We start from the raw sequence: 26,095 nt of genomic DNA, 5'->3' as shown, positions 1-26,095 counted from the left end.
GTCACTGTAAAATATTACCAAGTGAGACTACATGTATATACATTAACAAGTATTTAATATGGAATTCAATTGACTTTCTTAAAGTGATAATTCTGTTAAAATTGATATTTGTTAAGTTTAATGGGCAATCAATGTTTGTATGGCATTTCATATTGAACAGGTATGAGTTTGTATAAACAATGCTATTGTTTGTCCTTTTTGTCATGTGGAAGATTTTTTTTATATGGGAGTGCTAGAAATATGTTAACAACGTTTTCCAGTCATGACAAAAAGTGTTTTGCAAATATTTCTCTTTGAATTGTGACAATATAATGAGAAATATTTGCAAAACATAAACACTTTTCTCAGAATTGCTCTGATGAAATTATCATCTCCCTGTAAGTGCCTTTCCTGTGCTAATTTCAGGTTCACAAGCCGACAATTTTCTCCATGCAATGAGGGACTCCCCGGCTAGATATCCTTTTACTGAAGTTGTTGAGTTGTGGGAAGCAATATTAAAGGAGTCGTGATGCACGCAGTACATTATGCATCCACAGTAGTTTGATGGGAATTAACTCCTGCTTTGCTTTGGTGTCATATGACCTTTAAAAAATAGTGACATTATGCCTAAATAAATTGTTTTCTTCAATTTGAGATTTTCTCAATTTGTGAACTGCAGTGAGACATAGTTATTTTATGCTAGAACGTTGGTAATAGTGACCCTTTGACAAATCTGAAGAAACTGATAAATATTTAAGGTTCAATGTCACTAAAATATTTATAGGTTATACGGCACCAAAGCAGGAGTTCCCATCCAACTACTGTGTATGAATCTGCTGTTATACCGATTGTTATAATGTGATTTGAAGGAGATTAAATAGGCGTGGTGATTTTATTTTTTTAACTTTATATGGGTATATTGATGAGAGAAGTATTGTTTTATTTTGTTCTGACTTCTAATAGATATCATAGTATCTGAAGTAATACCTGTAATCCAGAATGGAGAACTGTGTCCCTGGTCTCATGGGCAACAGTAACAAGTTTAAGCTGAAGAGTTACGTAAGGGTGATACACCCTGCCCTCTTTGCTTGCATCCTTTGCCCTCATGGAGACCAACATGGGCACCCTTCTGCCTCTATAGAGTTAAATGCTTCAGATTATCAAATAATTCTTTTGATTTGATTAAAACTTAAAATATGCATTAACATATTTTGCAGTTACAGGCAAATGTAACTTCAATAAATCACATTTCCTGACATTTTCTGTGAAATTCATAATGTTCAGTTTTTTCAAAGCCTGACACAATGTGCCCTTTTCTCCATAAGCTTGTCCCTTTTTAGCAGCATCCTGTCATTTCTAAAGCCTGGCTTAAACCCTAGACTAACAGTTTACCATGTACCGAGTGATGTGCGATGTAGGTAATACTGCACAGCGCATGTGTTATTGTATACACTTCCTGGGAATTTGTAATATTTCAAACCGTGTAATAGATATTTTAGCAGATTGTATAAGTTCTTTACATTTAAATATTGATAACATCATGTTTTTTAAAAGAAGCAGAAATGAATTGCGTAATATTTCCGAGAAATGTTTTCATCCCATTAATGACATTTACCAGGAAATGTCAGAATATACAGAAATGTAGCAGAATGCTTGGCGTGACTAACATAGATTCATTTCTCACCCTCTGATATAACTAATCATCTTCCTTGAATATTTATGAGAACTGCTGTAAAGATCGAAGAAAAAACGGACCAACAGTGGCATATCAATATTTAGACAGACAGACAACAGATCAATATAAAAACAAGCATCCGTAGGGACCCTAGAGCAATGGGGGATTATACATAGATGAGAATATGAATAGATGGTGTGCATCATAGCATCAATATTGTATACATTTTGATACGTCTGCAGGCTGATGTTTTATGACGGATGTCTCAGAAACATATGAAGTATGTAAGGCTTAAAAAAACAACATTTGGTTCAGGCTACCCAACCCTACCTACAAAATAGGCGTGGACCTTACCCTTGTTTTGTGCTTCAACATGTAGTTTAAAACCTAAAACATCATACAGATCAAGAATACTTTTCCACAGTTCTCGAATGATAATCATAACATTCAGACATAAAACCTAAGAAAAAACCCAGCCTACTTACCTAACCTGTTTTTGAAAAGGATGTAACCCTAACCAAACCACTTTTTTTTAGCCTTACCAACATATCCAAAATAGGAAATTGCCTATTGCCTTTTGGTTTTCAATATAATTATCATGGTTGATCATTAAAATTTGCAGATAACAGACTCTAACATGAAGTCATATTTTGACCTCAACCCTACTAAAAGTGCATTATACTCAGTCAGAACAACTACAACTATGTACATTTTTAAGAAGGCCTTGTTTTACGTAATACAGTGCATTCAACAGCTTGTTACTATTATTTTTTTGACAAGGAAAAAGAAATTAACATGTTGACTATTTCTTTACAGTTTGTTAAAAAGTTGCTTCTTTTTATCATATGACTTTGAAAACTGTTATTTTTTGTTCACAGGCTCATGAACTGTTTGAGGCAGTTGGTATATATAACTGAACACCTGTGCATGAAATAAACATGCTATAGTTAATGACTCCACTTCACAAGTTATTGAATTCATACACAACGACCACAGAGTGCAAAGTAGATATAATGTCAATCACTAGTGTTTGGTGTACTAGTCACTGTTTCGTACATTATTGTCATGAACAGAGTTCAATATGTAACATGCGATAACTGCAATACCTCTGAGATATTGTTTTAATTACTTGTTGCACTCTCAAAAGGTCTAACTACTGGTTATTGTTCGGATATGAGATTGAATGAATGAGCGAACACAAAGAAAACCAATATGGTCCTGTTTCTAGTTGCGTGTCTCTGGTACATAACCGGTTTGGTATTCATAAAACATCTTAAGTCACTTTCTAACTTAAGTTTCTCTTCTTAACTTACTAATTTTGTTAAGCTAAGTTTCTCTTCCTAACTTAGTCATTTTGTTAAGCTAAGTTTCTCTTCCTAACTTAGTCATTTTGTTAAGCTAAGTATCTCTTCCTAACTTAGTCATTTTGTTAAGCTAAGTATCTCTTCCTAACTTACGGTAGTCATTTTGTTAAGCTAAGTATCTCTTCCTAACTTAGTCATTTTGTTAAGCTAAGTATCTCTTCCTAACTTAGTCATTTTGTTAAGCTAAGTATCTCTTCCTAACTTAGTCATTTTGTTAAGCTAAGTATCTCTTTTTTACTTCAGTCATTTGCTTAAGCTAAGTATTTCAATGGTTATATTATATAATAAACCTATAATATCTGAAAAAAAACTTTTATTGAATATTCTAAACTTTTTATGTTAGAAACACTTTTTTTAATATGATTTCAAATGTTTTAAGAATAAGACTTTTAAAATTAAGTTAAGAAAAGACTTTTTGAAATTAAGTTTTATCAATATGGGTCCACTGACTTAAAAAATACCATTTCAGCTACCTTATTATAAAATGTTGCTTTATGAATATTCCCTTTATTAATGTCTTGGCAGAAAAAATCGATATCGTCATATTTATTTCCAAATTAATTCTGCAGTCACTCTGGCTTAATGTAGGTTTTATTAAAAACGGATCACATTTATTACGCAATGAAGGCATGGGCAAGATATGGAGAATTGATCACTGAACTTAGAAGCTTATGGAATTAGATAATGCTTGGTTACTAAGAGGATGGTCAGGCTGATTAAAAATACCTTTTATGGGAAGGTTCTACATGTCTAGTGAGAGAATTTAGTCATAATAAGGATTTTTACAGCCGATTTTGGGGCCCAAATTTGGCCTTATTCCCTTCATGAAAAAGTATATAATTTTCCACTACGTTTGTAAAAAAATCCCATTTTTTTGGTGGAGCATTCAAACCTCTAAAGGGTTTAAAAACAATTTGAATCACGTTAGTATTTTTCCCCTTTTTTCAAAATGACGTTATTTTTCCCCTAGCAAAGAGCCCATCACCAATCCCTTTTACTATTTTACGTGTATACATGATGACTGTTTCAGTACTTTCAGCTGGAATTTCTGTTACTTAAGCTTAAAATTATTAATTGATATTGATGAGTCGTTATACTTAAAATTTACTAAAATAAATATTTTATTGCTGAAATAGACAATCTAGAGCCATTGATTAAAGGTTAATGTAAATAATCGTCATATGAAACAGAGTCTCCTAACACTGATAAATGCATGCTGGTAACAAAAATAGAAAAATGAATATATTTCCATTTCTCGTAGGCAGGCGATTATTGAATTGACAGCCATTATAATTTTCACATTTTTCTTCAAACAACATTTAACATTTCCAATTCTAGTAGGCGATTGTTATATTGACAGCCATAATAATTTACACATTTTACTTCAAGCAACAATTAGTGCTCAGGCCACAATTATAGCATACCTGTTTTGGCGTTAGTCAATATTGCCTTATCCAACCGGCTCTCAAAAACACTTGCGACTCGATTTCTTTTAAGCCTCTCTGATTGTCATATTTTTATTTGTTTTTCATTATGTAATTTGTGGATTAAGAAGACATAAAACAACAAACCTGCTTACCCCTCAAATTGTAAGGCAGTTTGAACAAAGTCTTTTTTAATTGTACCTGAGGGGTAGTCCATATAAACAGCCGCTTCAGAGTTTTTGACAATTTTTGTTTTGGCAACTGTATGCTTGAGGGAACAAAATGAATACCCAAATGTTAAAAAAAGGTCCCTAAAGGCACATTATTGTGGCTAACTCGGGGTAAGAGGCCATTGAATCATGGGCTTGAGTTAGTAAGATGAACAACTCTCAAAGAAAGTTAATAATTTACAGCTATTACTAAACAACAGTGATTTATTTTATTTATTAGTAATTTAGTTTTTATTCTGAGGACATGTAACCCTTAACACTGCATCACCATAGTGGAGGCTATAATCTGCTTTTTCTCCGTCTGGTCAATAATTGGCCTGGCTGGCTTCCACACGTACCTGGCTGCCAGTGAGCAGACGACTAATGAAGATGTGAGTGCATAATGTTGTCACTCTCTTTGTTGATTGCTGTGTCCGTAGCTAATATGCTGCTTTTTTTATTTTGCGCTTATATGTGTGCTGCTTTGATTGCTATGATGTTGTACATTTACTCGCCGTTTAATTTGCAGGTATAGGGCTGCATGGTCATAGATCATCATAAAATTCTGGAAAAATCAAAATGTCCTTACCCCCAACTATTTTTCATTGTTAATTGGAAGTCAACAAAACAATGACCTTAAATTGCCTTTTTTTACAAAAATCATTTGCCCATATTGTATCACATCCAGACAGACGTCAACAAGTCATGTGACTCGTTACCACAATCACAGATTTGTATGTTGCTTTATTTGGATGTTTGGTTGAGTAATTAATCTCCTGTTAAAGCAAATATTTAATTGTTGCTAAAGCAATTCTGAGATTTTTGTAATTTTATCGCCTTGGTAACAGTGAACATTAATTAATATAGATAGATAGCTCTGTTTGTTATTTGTTTTTTTTATCACTAGCCTTTATTTACGCTATCCATTGTAGCTAGATTGTAGGTATAAATAGAAATACTGTGTGCATTAACTGGTAATTTTTTTTTTACCGTTGTGATTGTAAATGTAATGGAAACTTGGTGTAATATGGAATACATTTATTTATCAGTAGTTATTTCAAGGCCTACAACTGAACTAAATAAAAAACTATTTAATTTGTGAATTTCTCCTGTGAACAGGTGGCTTTAAGTGTGCAGTTCTTGTTATTGCATGTGACAGATCTTTTAATGGTCAGCTGGCTGTTCGTGACAGATCATTGAATGGGCAGGTTGCTGTTTGCGACAAATCTTTGAATGCCCTGGCTGTTTGTGACAGATCTTTGAATGGGCAGCTGGCTGTTCATGACAGATCATTGAATGGGCGCCTGGCTGTTTGTTACAGATCATTGAATGGGCAGCTGGCTGTTTGTGACAGATCTTTGAATGGGTAGCTGGCTGTTCGTGACAGATCATTGAATGGGCAGCTGGCCGTTCGTGACAGATGTTTGAATGGGCAGCTGGCTGTTCGTGACAGATCATTGAATGGGCAGCTGGCTGTTCGTGACAGATCATTGAATGGGCAGCTGGCTGTTCGTGACAGATCATTGAATGGGCAGCTGGCTGTTCGTGACAGATCATTGAATGGGCAGCTGGCCGTTCGTGACAGATGTTTGAATGGGCAGCTGGCTGTTCGTGACAGATCATTGAATGGGCAGCTGGCTGTTCGTGACAGATCATTGAATGGGCAGCTGGCTGTTAGTGACAGATGTTTGAATGGGCAGCTGGCTGTTCGTGACAGATGTTTGAATGGGCAGCTGGCTGTTCGTGACAGATGTTTGAATGGGCAGCTGGCTGTTCGTGACAGATCATTGAATGGGCAGCTGGCTGTTCGTGACAGATCTTTGAATGAGCCACAGGCTGTTTGTGACAGATCTTTGAATGGGCAGCTGGCTGTTCATGACAGATCATTGAATGGGCAGCTGGCTGGACCAAGTTTAATCGTTGACTTTTGTAATATTATTCTTCATCGATCATTTGGATGTTTGAAAAATCATTAATAAGGGTTTTGTATAATTTTTTGCTTGCTAAGGCCAGGGAAAAGTTTGTGTTTTTAGCTCACCTGAGCACGAAGTGCTCAAGGTGAGCTGTTGTGAGCGCCCTGTGTCCGTCGTCCTCCATCGTCGTCGTCCATCATCAACAATTTGACTGTTAACACTCTAGAGGGCACAACTTGGGCACTATCTTAATGAAACTTGATCAGAATGTTACCCTCAATAAAATCTTGGATGAGTTCGATATTGGGTCATCTGGGGTTAAAAACTAGGTCACCAGGTCAAATTAAAGGAAAAGCTTGTAAACACTATAGAGGTCACATTTATGACTGTATCTTCAGGAAACTTGGTCAGAATGTTTATATTAATACTCTCTAGGTCAAGTTCGATTCTGGGTCATGTGCGGTAAAAAACTAGGTCACCAGGTCAAATTGAAGGAAAATCTTGTTAACACTCTAGAGGCTTCATTAATGACTGTATCGTCATGAAAGTTGGTCAGAATGTTTCTATTAATAATCTTTATGTCAACTTTAAATCTGGGTCATGTGCGGTCAAAAACTAAGTCACCAGGTCAAATCATAGGAAAAGCTTGGTAGCACCCTAGAGGTCACATTTAAGACTGTATGTTCATGAAACTTAGTCAGAATGTTTATGTTAATTAGCTCTAGGCCAAGTTTGAATCTGGGTCATGTGCGGTCAAAAACTAGGTCACCAGGTCAAATTAAAGGAAAAGCTTGTTAACACTCTAGAGGTCACATTTATAAAGGTTTCTTCATGAAAGTTGGTCAGAATGTTTACATTTATTATCTCTAAGTCAAGTTTAAAACTGGATTATGTGCGGTCAAAAACTAGGTCATAAGGTCAAATCATAGGAAAAGCTTGTTAGCACTCTAGAGGTCACATTTATGACTGTATCATAGGGAATCTTGGTTTATAATGTTTATATTGATTACCTCTAGGCCAAGTTCGAATCTGGGTCATGTGCAGTCAAAAACTAGGTCACCAGGTCAAATTTAAGAAAAAGCTTGTTAACACTCTAGAGGTCACATTTATAACTGTATCTTAATGACAGTTGGTCAGAATGTTTATATTAGTAATCTCTAAGTCAAGTTTAAATCTAGGTCACTTGTGGTCAAAAACTAGGTCATTAGGTCAAATCATAGGAAAAGCTTGTTAGCACTCTAGAGGTCACATTTATGACTGTATGTCCATGAAACTTAGTCAGAATGTCTATATTGATTAGCTCTAGGCCAAGTTTGAATCTGAGTCATGTGCGGTCAAAACCCAGATCACCAGGTCAAATAATAGGAAAAGTATTTTAACACTCTAGAGGTCACATTTATGACCATATGTTCATGGAACTTGATCAGAATGTTATTGTTGATGGTCTTTATTGGATCAGGTGAGCGATTCAGGGCCTTCAGGGCCCTCTTGTTAAGTTTGCATCTTGGATTTTGGCTTTGTAACATAGAAAACCAATTGTAATAATGAATCATACACAGCAAGTGTTCAGATGATACCAGAGTCCCAACGGCCAGTTGTGCATCATTTCCATGACACAGAATAACACATTGAATGTATTGCAAAGATGCATTTGGTATCTTAAAATATTTGGGCCTGATAATGTACTATGTATGTAGGTTAATAAACACTCCGGTCTTGACTGAACACTAGCTGTGTCTTTGTTCACACAATGTTACAGCTTGAAAGATGGAGTTTTTAATTATATAAGCAGATCTTGACCTAGGTCAGCTCAATTCTCCTTATTGATCAACAGGAAAAATTATGCAGATAATGAACAATGGTATGAGGGATGTAGTAGTGGTAGGTGATGTAGTAAGAATCTCAAAGAAATTCTCCTGGCTAATATTTGGTTAATACTCTTAATGTATACTTTTTTTCTGATAAATGTTGTGGTTACTGTAGATTTCGTTGCTTTATGTTGCCATTATTTGTATTTCCTTGACCTTTATTCACTGTGATAGAGGTGATTGTGTGTTTTTTCTCCGTCTGGTCGGTGATCGGCCTGACCGGTTTCCACTCCTACCTGATCTCATCACAACAAACTACCAATGAAGATGTAAGTATGTCTAGACCAAGGTTGATATACCTATGATGACATTCAATCTGTATACCTGGGTTGATATACAAAGTAAGCTTAAATATGTATTTGGGATGTATATGTAAGTGTATAGCACCTGACATTGATGGTCCACTTTTACCTGGCCCCAATATCACGAAAATACTTAAGTCAAATCTCAAACTCGATCTCAACTCATTTGACCATATAACATCAAAATTTATGAAACAAATATATGTTTTACACATTTTATAAACCACATTCTATTATTGAAATGTTGATTGAAACCTTTCAGTGATTTTTTTTTTTGGTGCAATTAACTGCCTTCTAAAGGCTGTTTCCCCTTGTGAAAAAATGTCCATTTTTCCCAAAAAGTTATATATTTTTTCCAAAAAGTGATAATATTTTCCCAATTTGATAAATGCAGATTATGTTGATGAATACAAAAGCAATGAATTTCTTGAAAAATAAACAAAGTCTTGACAAGACTAACTCTTTCACAGCAAAATGTATGCATAAGAAGGTGAAAACATGTATATTTGCCATTATATTTGCTATTTTGTTCTGGTTAACATTTTTCCCAATCTGGACTGTTTTTCCCAATTTGCAAGGCACAGGCGGTATATATATGAAATTTCTACAGCCAAAAATGTACTCGAGTACAATTCATATTGTCAAAATCTTTCAATAAACATTCTATGAGAAAATATGTTTTCAAAAAGTAAAAAAAACCATGCGAGTTATTGAACAACACTATATGCTTTTACGTGGTAAAATGAGATTGAGATTTGACTTAAGTATTTTCAGATGATGGGGCCGGATCTCATTTCGCAGTAAAGTATCAATGAACCTGAGAGAAGCATAGCTATGTATTTTTATCTATATAAGTTTATTGTGATGAAAAATGGATGAAAAGGCATTAAGCTGAGAGTCCCACAACAGCCATCAATTACAAAGAACTTGTACATAAAAAAATATTTTATATTTTATGAGTATGGATACGCTGCAATGTGGCTTTTTATGTTGTAACTGTAAATGTTGTCCTCTTCCATTGGATTATGGTAGTTTAAGATGAAGTAATACATGTATCATGTTTTTTACCAAGCATATGTAAAACATAACTCAATATGGTATAAACTGGCACACTTTTAGAATTGACAACGCATTCTTGAAATATTTTATCATAGTTTATTCCATTTTGTTTGATTGCAAATTTGAATTTTTCAATGTTATTTGATACGCATTGAATTTTATGTGCTCACATCAATTGCTTTTAATGTTTCACATTTTATGTTTTGTCAATTAAAGCTATAACTACAAAATAATTGTTTTTCAGATTAAAGGATCATTTTCATCCAAACGAAATCAAGAAAACTTCAATCCATACAGCCATGGTTCCATATTTAAAAATTGTATGAGCGTGTTATGTGGACCAAATCCTCCAAGGTATGTGTCACTTAATTATACATTTACTATCAAATAAATGTATTTCATTTTTAGCTCACCTGAGCAAAAAGTGCTAAGGGGGACCTATTGTGGAAGGTGTGTTTGCCGCCTTGTTGTCATCTTTTTATTTTTAAAGTTAAGATGTAAGGTAATCATTGTTTTAGCCTCAGAGTCGGATAATAAACCTGCATTAAGATCCCCTGTGCGTCTTTAAGGGCATGCATGTCTAATAGGACATCTACGGTACATTCGTTTTATTCATAACACATGATCTAAATTTGTTATATTGTTTGACATTGATATAATTGCAAACTGATCACATGTTATGAATGTTAAGGCTTTGAAAATGATATGTGTTACTAATAAACAAATACAGAAATTATAACTCGGGGAAACTGATTCTATGCACTACAAATATAACAGGGCTCATCCTAGACAGAAATTTTAGGGAGAAGTGAGAACGGGGGAGGGTGCTGGAGGGGGTTTCCCCCTCTTGCAGGTCGGAAAATTTTGAGATTTTAAATGTCAAATGGTGGGTTCTGGTGTGCCCTGGACAACTTTTCTATGCAATTAAATAGGTGTTTAAATTGTTTTAAAATAGTCATACTGGTTTTTAGTTGGAATTTATTTGTTGTATATATCTTTAAAAAAAAAAGTAAAGTTTCAAACATTTTATTACATGCAAACCTATCATGCACACATACAAACAAAACTAGCTGAAATCAAACAAAATGACATCAATTGTAAAAAACAAAAAAGTAGTCAATGTATCATCACATCCTAGTTCTCAAAACAAGAAGCACTATACACTTGATCAGTCTACACAATGTAGGTCTCAAGGTCAGCCGAGATCAGCACCTATGGCCCCGGCAAGCTGGAGGTGGTACTGAAATTCCACCTTGGGGAGCTCCCGCTTGGCCAGGTGGTAGGCAGTCTTAAGGAGCTTGACCCCAAGCTTGTCATCCTTGGACAGTTTGGCCAGTACAATTTTCTTCATGGGTTCCTGGGAACTCAGAACTGTCTTTTCCAAGGCGGCCTTGTGCTGATTTGCTGAAAATACACAAAATATTTCACAGTATCTCATCATTTTCAGCTGTCATTTAAAATAATTTGGGCATATATTACAACATGTTTTAAAATATATTAAGCCAGACACCTTAAAATTAATACCACTTTGAATTGATTTATCTGCGGACTAAGCAATGCTTCTATTGTTTTAATAAATACTTACACCAGCCATGTCTCTGATGATTGGTTGTTTTTGCTGGTTGGTCATGTCCACGGGCGTAGGCGTTGTCCAACTTAGCACCTCTACAAACTTCGCAGTGCCAATTCTTATCTGCATCTTCGTTGTACCAACTGAAATTATTTTGATAATTTGACTTTTTGAATGATTTCTTATTTGAACTGTCGATCATGTCATCACTTTCAACACCGTCAGCTTTACGTTTCAGGCCTGGGGAATCCCGCAGAAGCCACGTAGAAAGCATGATTACTATTCAACAGAATCCAAAATATCTCGTATATAGAATATTGATGTGAACCATTCGAAGAAAAAAAAATAATGGAAGCATTTCTGAAATAAAAAAAACAACAACAAACCTGGAACTGTGATTCGCACTTGCCCTTCTCACTAACTTCGCGATAATCACACCCAATTAAGTTCATTTGTCATCAATGCACATCATTTAAACCGCTATTGTCATAAAGTATAAATCCAAATTGGCACTAATTGACATTTACAAACATCGGCAAGTGTAAATATTAATCCCTTACAATTTTATTACATCGATGACGTAGCACATGTACACAAAGTCAATGGTGCAAACACGTGCCTCGATTGAATAAAACAAGCGTTCTCATTGGCTGAAGTCAATGGAGCATATTTACTAGGTTTAACACGATTGGCTGTTTGTCAATCGAGCTTACAGGCGGGAGGCGGAGTCGCTCTGTTTTGACAAGCGTTAGTTCTTAGCGATATCGACTTTTTGATCTTTGAAATAGTCGGCGAAGTTGACTTCGCTTTGATCTTAGAAAATAGCGAAGTTGCCGCGGGCAGGGCGACTTAATCGCCTAAGTCGCCTGGTAGGATGAGCCCTGTATAAATAGTTTTAGTTCAAGATGCCTTACTGTTTAGATTTTTAACCATACATGTTTCAATATGCTAACAATATCTTACAGTCTGCTGGATCGCACGGGGCTTATTATGCCCGATTCTGCGCAGGTCCACCCAATGGGCAAGGATGGGTCGGTGAAGAGGGACTACTACGGTTCTACCGCAGTCATTAAAGAGAAAGTATGATAAGGATACAGTCATAAAAAAATATTATTAAGCTAATTATACAAAATATTTCATTGTTTTATTCTCGTACACAAAAATAAAGCATAACGAGAGCGCTCTGAAATAAATTGATTCATTTGAAACCGTATTATGCATCACATACCTTCTGATAATATATATCCATGAAAGTACATTTGATAAGTCTGTACCAATGTTGTAATCAGTATATCCCGCAGGTCCATTTCGGTTGTAAGTCTCAACATTTCTTAATAAACTCAGTTTGCTCTCCGACACCCTTTAATAGCCCAGACATATCTAATCACAGCATGCCATGTGTCATAAAACTTCTGTTAGTTTTGCTTGTGGCCTGAATTCTAAAGTCAAGTCAAATGAGGTGCCGTATTTGGCAGGACATGGCAGTTAAAGAGGGATGTGATATTACAGTAAAACTCCAGCCAATCAGTGGGATGCATAAGCACAAAATAAACTGAATTAATTAACATTGGTTTGAATGAACTGTTAATTGACAATAAGAGCCACCATTTTCATGTTAGTACATTTATATAATTCTATTCCAGCAAACCAGTAGTATGGGAACAAACACGCAGACGGACGGGGTGACGAAACATGATATGATTAGCTATCAGTCACCAGACGGCTCTATATCCAGCCGACTACCACCGTCTAATGGTAATTTAAATAATAATTAATTGTAAGAGTTCTTGTTATTACGAGAATCCTTCCATGTCTATGCTTGTATAGGGTATTGTAATGTATTAATCAAGTGATGAAAGTAAAGAAGGTCTATCCGCATATGTTTTGAGGTATTCTATGTACAATTATGTGGTTTTGGGATGCCAGGTGACTCCATATAATTTTGATGGTTTCTCATATGCCGAGTAAAATATTGTCACTTTTATGCTAGAACTCAATATCTGTTTCAATTTCTATGTACAGTTGAGTTTTTGCACTTGGGTGAAGATTTGTAAAAATTATACCATAACAAATATTTCAAGTACTCTTTTTGAGCCTTGACGGATTTCAAAAAAGGCAACTTTACATCTGTTTTTAGACAAATTAAAAACAAAAACACAAATAAGTTTAAAGTGTATTTTCTGCCATATATTTTAGTTAAGAGCAAGTTCTACCGGTTTACATTTTACCAGGCTTTTATGGTGTTATTGGCATCCAAATTTAGCATTTTTGCCTAAATATACAGCATTGTAAAGCTTATAAGTACATAGTTGACCTTTATACCATTTGGAACATTTTTGCTGTAATCGTCCATCTGTACAAACAATATCATCAGAGAAATTGGCTACTAAGTTAGTCTTAGTTTCTTGATTGAAAAATGTTGACATCTACTCTTATGAATTCGGTCACAGAGAAGAAAATCTTTCAATCCACTTTGACCATTTAACCATAAATGATAACAGCAGTAAATATATAAAAAAAAAATCAGCAAATACTGGAAGAAGTTTGTGTGACTGTCAACACAACAGAAACAATTGTCTCTGAAGAAAATATATTTTAATGTGACATATTAACAAGAAATTCAGCAGGTTAGCTTAGCTCAGTTTGTGATTGATTATTTGTTGGCTCTCAGGCGGAAAGAGTCCAATGTGGAACATGACTTATAACCAGTTGAATCAGTATAATGCCGGTAAGTTGTGTAGTGCACTATAGCCATACTTGGTTTGGTTCAGCTTTCGTATGCACTGCCTTTAACTTTAGTTTTCTTAGAATTTGGGGTGGCATTTCAACTGTTTATGGGAATGCATTTTGATGGTAATCTTGAAAAGATTGCCTAAGTGGGGTGAGATACCCTTCAATTATAGAAAAAAATCGGATTTAGAAAGAGATGTGATTTGTCTGTAGATCCAATGGCTCCAGGGACCAAAATCAAATAATTCAAATATATTTTCTTTATATATTAACTGATTAAAAAAAGTTAAGTGGCTCCTTTTGGGTTTTACAGTATTTGCTGTTTGTATAGACACTCCAGTTTGTTTCAAATTTGGAGCTCTCAAAAGGGCTTATAAAAAGCAAATTTTTATTTTGGGGCAAGGTGCTTCAGGGTCTTTGACCCCATGGTTATCTTACAAGATCTTGAAATGAATGTTTGACTTGGTTATATCATTTTACTATATTTCTTGAATGTTGTTGTGAATTTTGATATGTTACTTAAATTATCTTTTTTTATGCACATTACTTTATTTTACATTTTATTACCTTGTCTATTTTTCAAAGAAAAAAGAATTGTCATAACCTTGGTCTCGTCGGCAGTGGTGTTGCCAGCATGTAAAATCTTAATCCTTGGCCAAAATCAAAAACTGTCTTAAGATGTTCAAACAAGCTTGGTACACATATGTTGCTAGAAGCGGTACATACATGAATAGCAAGGGACCATAAAACAACTGAATATAAACAAAGGCCGAGGGTTGGTGCATGCTCTCTAGCGCCCTTTTACACATTGAATAACAGTCATCGAAATAAGAGGTTTGGATGAACAAGCTCTAATTCTTACATTATCGCTTGGTACTAAAAGCATTCAAAGCTCTGCTATATATGAAAAACAGAATTCTTGCAAGCCGGAAAAGTATTTTTCAAGTGCAGGGCTTGCAGGGTTGTGCTAATTCAACAACTAGTATTTTTGTAGTAAATTATTCATTGTTCATAACACAAAACCACTGTAATCATAAAATTGAATTTTAAGTAGTAGATAAACAGATTCTATCCAAGTTGTTTTTTTTTCAGCATTATTTTGATGTCCTGAGAAAATTTCAGAAAGAATTTGTATGTGTCATTGGTATTTTTAGGTCCAGTGTATACAGATGTATAAATAGTTGTAAGTTCATTCAGTTTTTCCTTTTGGTTAGATGCCTTTAATGATAGATTGATGTGTCTTCTTGAACCTTCAGGTTGGGAAACTAACATTTTAACATTCTGCTGTCCTGGGTTGTGACCAAGCTCTTCATTAAGATTGTAAAATCTACTGCACTTAGAAATGGTATGGTTGCAGGGGGCTGGGCTGTCAGGGTTGCAGGGGGCATGGCTGTCAATGCAGGGGGCTAGGCTGTTTGGGTCGCAGGGGGCTGGGCTATCAGGGTTGCAAGGGGTGGGGCTGTCAGGCACATAGGGGAAGCAAGACATCAGGGGCCATGATTACGAACAGTCTCAAGTCCAAGTTGAGAATCAGCTCAGAAAAGTATTTTTATCAAGGAACAAAAAAATTATTGTCAGTAATAGTAAAATTTTCTATGTTTTTACAATAATTGACAAACCTTTGTTAAGAAATAAGTATATCACATAGTTTTACAAAATTTAAAAGATATAAGTAATTACGGGCCAAGGACAAGCAAAATGCTGATACCTGATACCTTTAATGAGGGAAATGATAGTTTTGTCAAGGGTTTTAATGTTGGTCACACATTTTTGTCGAAACCCATATATAGGGAATTATATATCAATACCAGTTACAACTCTAGATCAAAGACCCTATTATAGCCATTATTTAAGTTACAGCTCTTTATACTTGTTTTGTTCTGTTTTATTTTTTTCATCTGTTTCTTTGCTAAATGTTAGTTGCTGCGTTACATTATGTTTACAGAATGGTTAGGGGACACTTAATTGTTCTTCTAAAGCTCTCTTTATTTCTTCTGTAAATTAAAAGTTTTTGTACATTCAAATTGTAAAGTAATGCATGCACTTGTAGTCAAGTAATTTTGAAATCATAAACAGTAAAAGATTTTAATAATCAGAAATTTCTCAATGTACTGGTCTGCAAAACAGCTCAATTATTACCAGCAGATTTTATGGACATTATAAAATGTGTTTTAAGACATTGTTTTAAGACATTATAAAATGTGTTTTAATTGTGCTTAAAATTCCTTATAACATCCCTCAATTTGATTGTATGTTTGTCTAACTTTTTCATCTCTTTTACTTTGACCCACAAGGAATTGTTCTTAAAGCAGGGCCCTTGTTTTCAATACTTAAGCCAGGTAAGGGCTGTATCTTCTCAGTCACCACTCACACTAAAACATGCTAGGATTATCCCCTTCATGGCTGTGCTTATTTTGAGTGGATGGTCTATCTATTTTAAAGAGGTGATCCGTGAGCGTGACTGGAGTGTCTTTGTATGAGTATAAGATTTCTGAATGCTTGGCGCAGTTGCGGTGGGGTTGATAATTTATGTCCGGAATAGCCTCCAAGCTACAAAATATCACGCAGTTAAGCATAATATAGAAATAACATCCAAATAATGGAAAACTTACAATAATCTTAAAATTTGAAGACTAATTCATTAAAAGTAACAATTTTACTATGTTTTATGTTTGTCTAAGGTGTGTCAAATGAGCGAACTCAGATGGTAATCGGTCAGATGGACTGGCAAATAGCAGGACTGTTAGAGGCTTTCAGCCCTTTCATATTTTTGTTCACAAACACCAATCAACTTTTAGACAATTTTGGTTAGATTGGAACAAGGTCCACAGATGAAGAACAAGTTAGCATTTCAAATCAAGCATTTTAGCGCCAATTCACAACACAATGCATACATTATCATCATGTCCTTAATGCCATCACATGTATCTATCAGCATAGCCAACAGGGAACTCGACATGAGAAGATAAGGGTGAGCAAGGTTTCTGAATACGAACAGATCGCTAGGGGGTCACTCAGCAAACCCTGCTCAAGTGACCTTTTGAGGGTCCCTCGTGTAAATTGGCTGAGAATTTAATTTTGAGGTGACTGATAATATGGCCCTTAGTGTTTATCCTATGTTTCCGCGAATGGTATCACTGGGAGGATTTATTCATTCAGAATTTTTCATGAAGTTAGTTATTTAGCGGTTCACTGTCTTGTATGGGCGCATTAAAGCCAACACTTAGATGTTTTTTTTTATTTATTTTTGCTTTACTAAACAATGAAATCAGCATATAACTGTTAAGTAAAGACGAAATAAAGAATAACTATTACTCAATATTCTGCTCTAGTTTTATCTTATATCACTATAATTGTAGGGGATGTATTTCCCAAAGCAACATAACAGCTTCCTTAGTAAAAGGTAAGCATGCAGGACGCTTGACAATTTTATAGTTAGGTTTTTATTTTTGTTTGGCTTATATAAAATATGGTACAAAAGTATATCCTAAATCTAGGTTTTTGTTTGGATATTGGTAGGGTTTTGCTAGTGGCACAATGCAGATTATTGGCTTATACTTGTAGTTATTTGTTTCCAATTTATCAGAAAAAGACAAATCAATGGGCACAAGTGATTTAGTTTCTTATATGATTGCTTTTTTTGAAAATAGAGATTTTAAAGTCTAGAATCTTAATTTGTGTTGTAGAATATAAGTATCTTCCATGGCTGAGAGTGTAAGATAGGTTCATTCCGACCCGAGCGTAGGGTGTTTTGCGGAAACGAGGTTTACCGAGTTTCCGCAAAACACCCTGCGCGAGGGTCGGGATGAATCTATCTTACACGAGCGGCTATGGTAGATGCTTTTTCTCCCACCTCAGTTAAACAAAATTAAGTAAAAATGTATTTTTTTGCTGGAACTCTTTTTTGCTTAGTGAAAATAATTGCGTATGGATATGCGATAGCACGTGGTTGTCATGGATATACGCACAGTGATCCAGTTAATGTTAATAGTCAAATCGGTCTTTTTAAATAGTTCTAAGGAGAATGAAGCACTATTTCTTGAATGGTGCCTGCAAACTGTTTTATGGTGACATTTGAAGCGAGAAATAATTAATTAGCGTCTAAATATTACCATAAGACAAGATTTCCTTGATGCTACTGACGACAGTCTTCAACAAGGGAGGTAATTACAATGTGGTAAAAGGAGTTCCATACGGGCATTTTATCTTCGCCCGTGGGCAAGATAAGAATATCTAGCATGGTTAAATTATTAGATCTACTTATCTGAGGTGGTAGAAAGAAGTATATAAGCCATGATGATCTCGTAATACATGTACGTCTAGATTATCATTTTAATTTACTTTTATAAATATACAATTTCAAATGATCAGAATATAAACTTTTTCACAGGGACAACCTAAATACCTTTTAACCTTTTTTAATACACATTTATATTTGACTCACAAATTGATATATCGTACATGTATAATCACATTCTATTCTTTTTTACCCATCACAGACCTTTTTTATACTTTATCCATTTCGTAGTTAACCTTTTGTTAGCACTTAAAAGCTTGAAGAAAATTTGATATATTGTCGTAGCTTTGTTTTGTCATCAATGGTGTGCAAACCTTTGCCATTCAAGATATTTAAATGGTACATGTGTTGCTAATGACAAAACACATGCATTTACAGCAAAGCCTGTAACTTTGCTTGAGTAATTGCTGAGTTATGCATATTTTTTTCAATTGATTTGCGACATAAATGATCATGTGTCCTTTTGGCATTCTTTATAATATGACATCATTTCCTATATATAACATCATTCTAAATATTACATTTGCAATGCAAAGTCTAAAAATGTAACGAGAATTTCTTTCTAAGAATTATAGAAAAGGCCTTGAGGCCATAACGTCAATAAAGAGTTAACTAAAGGATTTGGAAAACATCAGAACGGAGTTTATGCCATGGCAGTCTTGTTTATTAATTATGTGTATTATACCCAAAGCCTTGAACATGCTGCTGCTATATACAACGAATGTATATTTTACCTCTTAGTATACCTTTCTCACTAACACAAATGATATTTGATGTTTATGATGAATATCTAGCAGTGTCTAAACACCAGTTATAAACTTTTGTAGCAGCATAGTACCTTGTTTTAGTTATTTTCATGTTTTACATTTTGCCTTTTTCAATCTTTAGTTTATTTTGGATTAGCAACTTATTGGGTGTTCTTTTTTGTTATGCTAAATAAAACCGGTATTTAATTATTTTTACAATTAAACTTGTCTAAAATCTTTGAGTTGTTGAAATGTGAAATTAACATGATCATTTAAAATTTAAATTTTCTTAAGAGGTTTAGATTTTCGAGATAAAAATAAGACTTATTCGTGATGATATGTACAGTGTTTTATGTATAAGTTATATACTATTTTTACAGGTTTTGATAACGTATTTTAAAATTGGAATTTCTAAGGCCATGTTTAAAAAATGTCCTCTTTTTAACACCATCGTTTTAATGAGACAGTGAAAGAATAAAAGAAATTATTCCTTCAAAGTTGGATCTGGACTGGTGATAACATGTATTTCGTTTTAGGGAAAAACCTGTATATATATGAAACACAATCAAATCATTGATTTTCGATTTCAGAGTTGAATTCTCGAGGATTGCCACATGCGGAGGCAGTGTGGTCGAGGTTGGAAGCCAACAAGGCAGAGCCATCCAAACCAGAGGATGTTGTCCACTTTTCGACCAATCAGAGGCTTGTAATGCCAGCCAATCAGAGTGCAACAATCACATCCACATTTATAAATGGGACGAAACTCCACAATGCTGATCAATATCAGAATCACTCAAATGTTGTCACTGAAAAGGCATGAGGCTCACAATGGCCATTGCTTTCCTTGGATGTGTGTAAAAAATATAATTCAACTTTGTAAAAGTGATTTTAATTGAACTTTGTAAGAACATTTTTTCTCAGTATTGTATCTCCATACCTGTTGTAAAACTTTAAACATTTCTGTTATTATTAGCCTAAGGCCAGTTATGTGTTAACAGTTTTATGAAAAAATCTTGTTTTTTTATATATTGAGTACAGATTATGTGTTAAACAGTGATTTGTTTCTTTGTAAAAGTTGAATTGACTTACAAGTTATTGTAATATATCTATATGAAGTACAGATCATGTCTTAAACTTTGACTTATTACTATATAAAAGGTTAAACAATTTACATCATGCCATTAAAAAGAGTGTTTTCTCTGCAAAACGTTAAATCAGTTTTAACCAAATATTGATCACCATTGTTGACGCAATCTGTCAATGCAATCAGTCTATCAATGCAATTGATATTATGTTCAATGACTAAAATGTCAAATGTACATATAACACAGTCATGATGTTGCTTGTTTTTTAGTGTTCTACAACCATTATATCTTTTCTTATGTAACAGTTGTGTAATATTACTTGACATTGAAATCATTTCACCTTTCTAATTAAATGTCAAACTTAAACTAAAAATATAATCAAATTTTCGTTTTTGGTGACAAATGTTTCATGCGATAAGAAGAACCTTAGATTCGCTGCAATTTCTTAAAAAGTTATGGAAAAGTTAAAGATTTCACTAAAACTTGTTTCATTTCTATTTTGTTAAATGGCAATTTGTGTAAGATCCTATATTTACTTGTACAGGGTAGGAATCATGAAAAATGATAATCAATTTAAAGTGACAATATCATTCAGGAAGATCCATATTATCCACAAATATTATAAACTTTCATAACTGTTTTAAATCTAGTGTAACCAGAATGTGAAAAAGTAATGACATGTTCTGCTTTCACCTTGATTTATTCGTTAATTCCAAACTGCTGTTAATACTTAGTGGTCCAATCGTCTATTGGTATGATCAGGAGCCATGATAATGAACAGTCTCAGGTATAAAGTAAGACTCAGAAAATCACTTTCATTAAATTGCAAAGCATCACTGCTGTTATTACAAAACTAGATATAAATAATTGTGCAATTTTAATTAGTTATGAAGTTCAGTAACTTAAATCATAAACACTCAACAAGAAGAAAGATGCAATAAAAAGAAGATTTGCAGTTTTGCCACTTAATCTGAATTCTGTCTGAGTCTGTTCGTAATCATGGCCCTTGTTTGTACACCTTCAGCTACTGCCAATTAAATATTCTTTGAATATTCATCCGGAACGAAATATTTCAGCTTCATTCAAGCAATGTTTCATACACATTATGATGTCTATTTTACAAACTAAATTATTGATTGGGTATTTTATTAAAGTTTTTCTTTATCACTTACAGCTAACTTTCTTCTGATTAATATTGCCATTTTAATTCCAGTATGCTTTTTTCATTACAACCTTAATTTTGTACCTCATATTTTATGTTTAGTATAATTGTAGTAGTTTGTACATATTGTATGTAAGATGTATAAGACAGATGTAAATTTAGTGCATCAAAAATTGTGTATGTGCATCAAGTACATGGTGCATTGTGCATCAACTAATTTGATTGTGTGCATAAAATATTTTGTGCATCAAATACTTTGTGCATTAACTAATTTAATTGTGTTCATCAAATACTTTGTGCATCAACTAATTTGATTGTGTGCATCAAATACTTTGTGCATCATCTATTTGATTGTGTGCATCAAATACTTTGTGCATCAAATACTTTGTGCATCATCTAATTTGATTGTGTGCATCAAATACTTTGTGCATCAAATACTTTGTGCATCAACTAATTTGATTGTGTGCATCAAATACTTTGTGCATCAACTAATTTGATTGTGCGCATCAAATACTTTGTGCATCAACTAATTTGATTGTGTGCATCAAATACTTTGTGCATCATTTAATTTGATTGTGTGCATCAAATACTTTGTACATCAACTAATTTGATTGTGCGCATCAAATACTTTGTGCATCAACTAATTTAATTGTGTGCATCAAAAATAAACATTCCTGTGCTGCCATTGTTCAATATGCTTTGTGATATTTTTGCTTTGTTCTCATAGTTAGCATTAGACTATCAAAATGACCTTTTTTCCTGAATATTTGCTTTGCATCAATTTTGTCACTTTTATTTCCTAATTTTTAAGAAAGTTTTCTTCTTTTTTTATCTTTTTTCAAAATGAACTGCGACAATCATAATTGTGTGTTATTGCAAATAGATCAGAGGCAAACAATGACATCATAGATTCTTTCACTCAAAATAAAACCGATCACATGATTTGTATAAAATAGGTACTTTTAATGTAATTTATATCCATGTTTGGTTTACGAAAAACCCATTTCTGCTTGTCGCAGTTGAATTGTACTTGAAGTATGAAGTAAATGTTAGCTGTAGAATATGCACTTTTTAGATGTTTGTTGATAGTTATTGTAAGTCACAGTGCCTCATGGGTAGATTTTGACCTTGAAGGGACTCCATCTCAGATTTTATGTATTTCTTCATAGTAAGGAACAATCACTCTAGGGAGGTACTCAATTTCACAGAATTCTTAAGTCATTTAATGGTGAATAACTTTCTGTCATATTTTGAGTTAATTTTCTACAAAAGAGCACTTATTGAATTTCAGATAAAATTGAATTTCAGATAAAAAAAAATGAATTAATATAACAAGCAATTTATTCACATTTCACACAGTTTTTTTTATTTCGGACCCTACAAAATGTCTGCAAGTCCATTTGCATAGCCTGGAAGGTCATATGTGACACTGAGCATGATTTCAAAAATGTGATAACATTATTCTTCAGCTTAATTTTTTATCAGATCCAAGTCTACATTAAGACTAGTATTCCAATTTCTGAGGGCCATGATACTGATTTCGAGATTATTATTATACGTTTATATTTCTGTCAAAATCTTCTCTTTAAAGTCCTGTTCTTAGCAACTCTAAATTTAAGCCGTGAATGTTGTGTTTGTGTTGTGGTGTACATAAATCACCAGTTGAAAGTTGTTTTTGTTACATGAGAATGATAATTGTGTTACTGTTTAGAAGGTCTTTCTCATTTATTTCATTGGATATGTACAGGGTTAGATGCATAAGTGGATGTTATTTTGTGATTTTAAAGATCTTAGCTTAGTCAACCAATTGATGTTCACGTATATCATATAGAACATGTTTGCCTGCGCTTTCAAAGATGATTGAGCTTTATACATCTGATATAACATGTCAGCACATCTTCATACTTAAACTTTATAGATGTTTGTCATATACCCATTACACTATTTCTACCATGGTTAACATAAAGCATTCCAGTGTATGTGTTGATCTAGTCATACCGGTTAAGTCTTACACATCTTTAATTATGATTCATAACTGTTGTTTAGATGTTAAGTGTACATCTTTTTCAGTAATTTTGAGAAAATGTTTAACGATCTTAAAATTGTTGATATATAGTTTCAAACCGTGTATAATGTGTTGTTGTTCAAGTAAATTGCATTCTTATTCATTGTTTTGGGTGTTAAAAAATAAAACAGGACTGTTTTCTTTATGATTGATGAACGATTTACAGGAAGGAAATGAATAAATACCATTTTATTATATGCTTTCCAGTGATTTGTTGAGATTTATCAGTGAAATAAAAATGAAACTTCACTGTTTTAAACAGGGTTATATCATTTTGATATCTTTCACAGTTTTGAAATTTTAGACCGCTCGCATTCCAAATCAAATGTCAGCGCACACAGGGCTGGGATACAATATCATTGACGTCATTTCAGAAATGTTCACATACAATTTGGCGTGCTTTTCTGAAGAACTACAATTAAATTTTATTTTATCATTATTTAGACATGTAATAAAAAGAAAATTGCTGGCTTCAGTGTGAGATCGCAATCTATTTCACCTCATGAACACAAAAAGAAAATATTTCACTTTTGGCCATGCCAATCATGAAATATAACTTGATGCTTACTCGTTGAAATATATTACAATCTTACACTGAAACAAACAAATATTCTCTATGTATCCATCTTCTTTCTGCAACATCTTACTTACTGAAAAATCCAGTTATTGTTGGTCGTACTGATCATGTTAATGCATCACAGTGTTGAACTTCATTTGTTATCTGTATGTGATTGCTTCTTTATATTTCTTTTAAATTTTACTTGATGTATGACGTAAATGCTGCAATAAATGTTTATGACTCCAGTGAACCTGTTTATTTTCGCAGTTTGATGAGAACCTGTGTGGAGAAGCTCTCGGAAAACTATTAATTTTTGTAGCTCACCTTTGTGCACAACGTTGAGCTATTGGGATCTGTTTTTGTTATCCATCTGGCATCATCAACAGTTGGCTTGTTCACACTGGCACAAGTTTTTCAACCCTTTATAAGTTCATTACACAGTCTAAGGGAAATTGGTCAATTATTACAAGTCATAGTAAAATGTAGGTCAAACAATAAAAAATAGAGACAACTATAATTCTGTACCAAAACTTCATGAAACATGGTCAGAATGTTTTGCTCTAAAGTCAAATTGGAATATGAAAATGACTGTCCATTTGCTTTTGTCACAAGGTCAAATAATGGGATAACCTTTAAAACAGTACAGGCCATAGTTTCTTACCTCTCTTCCATGAATATTGTGTAGTCTAGGTTTAGCCTCAGGTTTGCATTCAAAGTATTTATCACTGCATTGCAAACACATCTCTCCAGTAATTTGTAAGCATTCTTACTATTCTTGGGGATTTAGCTTTATACTTGAAGCCTGCTGAACCTTGTCCATTTTTTGGTAGCAACCTTCTGCCCAAATGGAGACCAGCATGGGCACAATTCTGCCTTCATAGAATTAACAGCTCTAAGACTGAAATATTTTAGACTTAAAAGATTAAATATGATTAAAACATAGAAACTTCACATATTTAGTAATTTGGCTGTTGAAACCGTAATATTTACAATGTTACACAATTTCTAGCACTTTCTATCAAATTCATTGTTCTAGTTCTAAAACCCAATACTATGTGCCTTTTTAGCTCTACTGGCCAAAGGCCAGAAGAGCTTATGCGATGGTAATGTGTACGTAGTATGTGCGTCCGTAAACAATTTCTTGTTAACACGATACAGTCTTGATTGTATCTCTATGAAACTTGTACAGTAGTTAGATGTCCATAAGAGCTCAGTTCCGTTCGAAAACCAGACAGATCCGCCCATGCATGCCTAGATTATGGGCCTTGAAAGTATAAAAAATCAGTGCGTCTGTAAACAATTGCTTGTGAACACAATACAGAGCTCAGTTTTGATTGTATCTCGATGAAACTTGTACAGATCTAGATATGACATATCCGTCAGAGCTCGGTTCCTTTCTAAAACCAGGCAGATCTGCCCATGCATGCCTAGATTATGGGCCTTGGTAGTATAAAAAAAATGCTATTGTGTAAACAATTGCCTGTGAACATGTTACAGTGTTCAGTTTTGATTGTATCTTGATGAAACTTGTACAGTATTTAGATATCCATTAAAGCTCGGTTCCTTTTAAAAACCAGCCAGATCCACCCGATGCATGCCTAGATTATGGGTCTTGAAAGTATAAAAAAATGCTATTTTTAGCTAGAAGTCTATTTTTAGCCAAGTTTACATGTTAAGTCACAATTGCTTGTTAATGTTTGTTCAAATTATGCCCCTGGGGTCATAACTGGCCACGCCCAGTGTTCACAGGTTTGGTATACTTAAACTGGGAAATGTTAAAAACCTTTTTGTCTGAAACAGCTATGCAGATACTTGCTATTTTGAACAAGGCTTTATTTAGTAGTCCACTACCATGGTTGTTCAAATTATGCCCCTTGGGTCAAAACTGGCACTGCCCCGGAGGTCACAAGTTTCCTAGAGACTTATTTAAGGAATATTTTTAAAATCTTCTTGTTTCAAACCACAAGGTCCATACCTTTGATATTTGTTGTGGAGCATCATATGATGACCGTCTAGCAAAACATTTGAAATTATGCCCCTTGTGCAAAAGCTGGCCCCACTTATTTGACTTACTTTTAATTTTTAAAG

General features: G+C 34.0%; 1 protein-coding gene across 9 annotated transcripts in view; it reads left to right on the top strand.

The window, feature by feature from the left end:
- LOC128237365 (palmitoyltransferase ZDHHC14-like) overlaps positions 1–24,252 on the top strand; it is a 32,709-nt gene extending 8,457 nt beyond the window's left edge. The window contains exons 5-13 of one of the 9 annotated variants that reach the window (XR_008261587.1): positions 406–454; positions 8,599–8,701; positions 10,038–10,147; positions 12,329–12,443; positions 13,007–13,118; positions 14,035–14,091; positions 15,248–15,276; positions 17,453–17,496; positions 19,727–19,798. Coding sequence is in view for 7 of the 9 variants with exons in the window: in XM_052952825.1 (XP_052808785.1) it covers positions 406–454; positions 8,599–8,701; positions 10,038–10,147; positions 12,329–12,443; positions 13,007–13,118; positions 14,035–14,091; positions 19,727–19,956 (776 nt within the window). In the remaining 2 variants the exon portion in view is untranslated. Of the gene's footprint in view, positions 1–405; positions 455–4,940; positions 5,044–8,598; positions 8,702–10,037; positions 10,148–12,328; positions 12,444–13,006; positions 13,119–14,034; positions 14,092–15,247; positions 15,277–17,452; positions 17,497–19,726 lie in introns of all 9 variants that reach the window. The other 8 variants (XR_008261588.1, XM_052952828.1, XM_052952830.1 and 5 more) reach the window with 8 other exon arrangements.
- Positions 24,253–26,095: the final 1,843 nt, after the last annotated feature.

The sequence above is a fragment of the Mya arenaria genome, chromosome 6, assembly GCF_026914265.1.
Source record: "Mya arenaria isolate MELC-2E11 chromosome 6, ASM2691426v1".
Taxonomy (NCBI): Eukaryota; Metazoa; Mollusca; class Bivalvia; order Myida; family Myidae; genus Mya; species Mya arenaria.
This window is presented reverse-complemented; position numbering and strand designations above follow the sequence as displayed.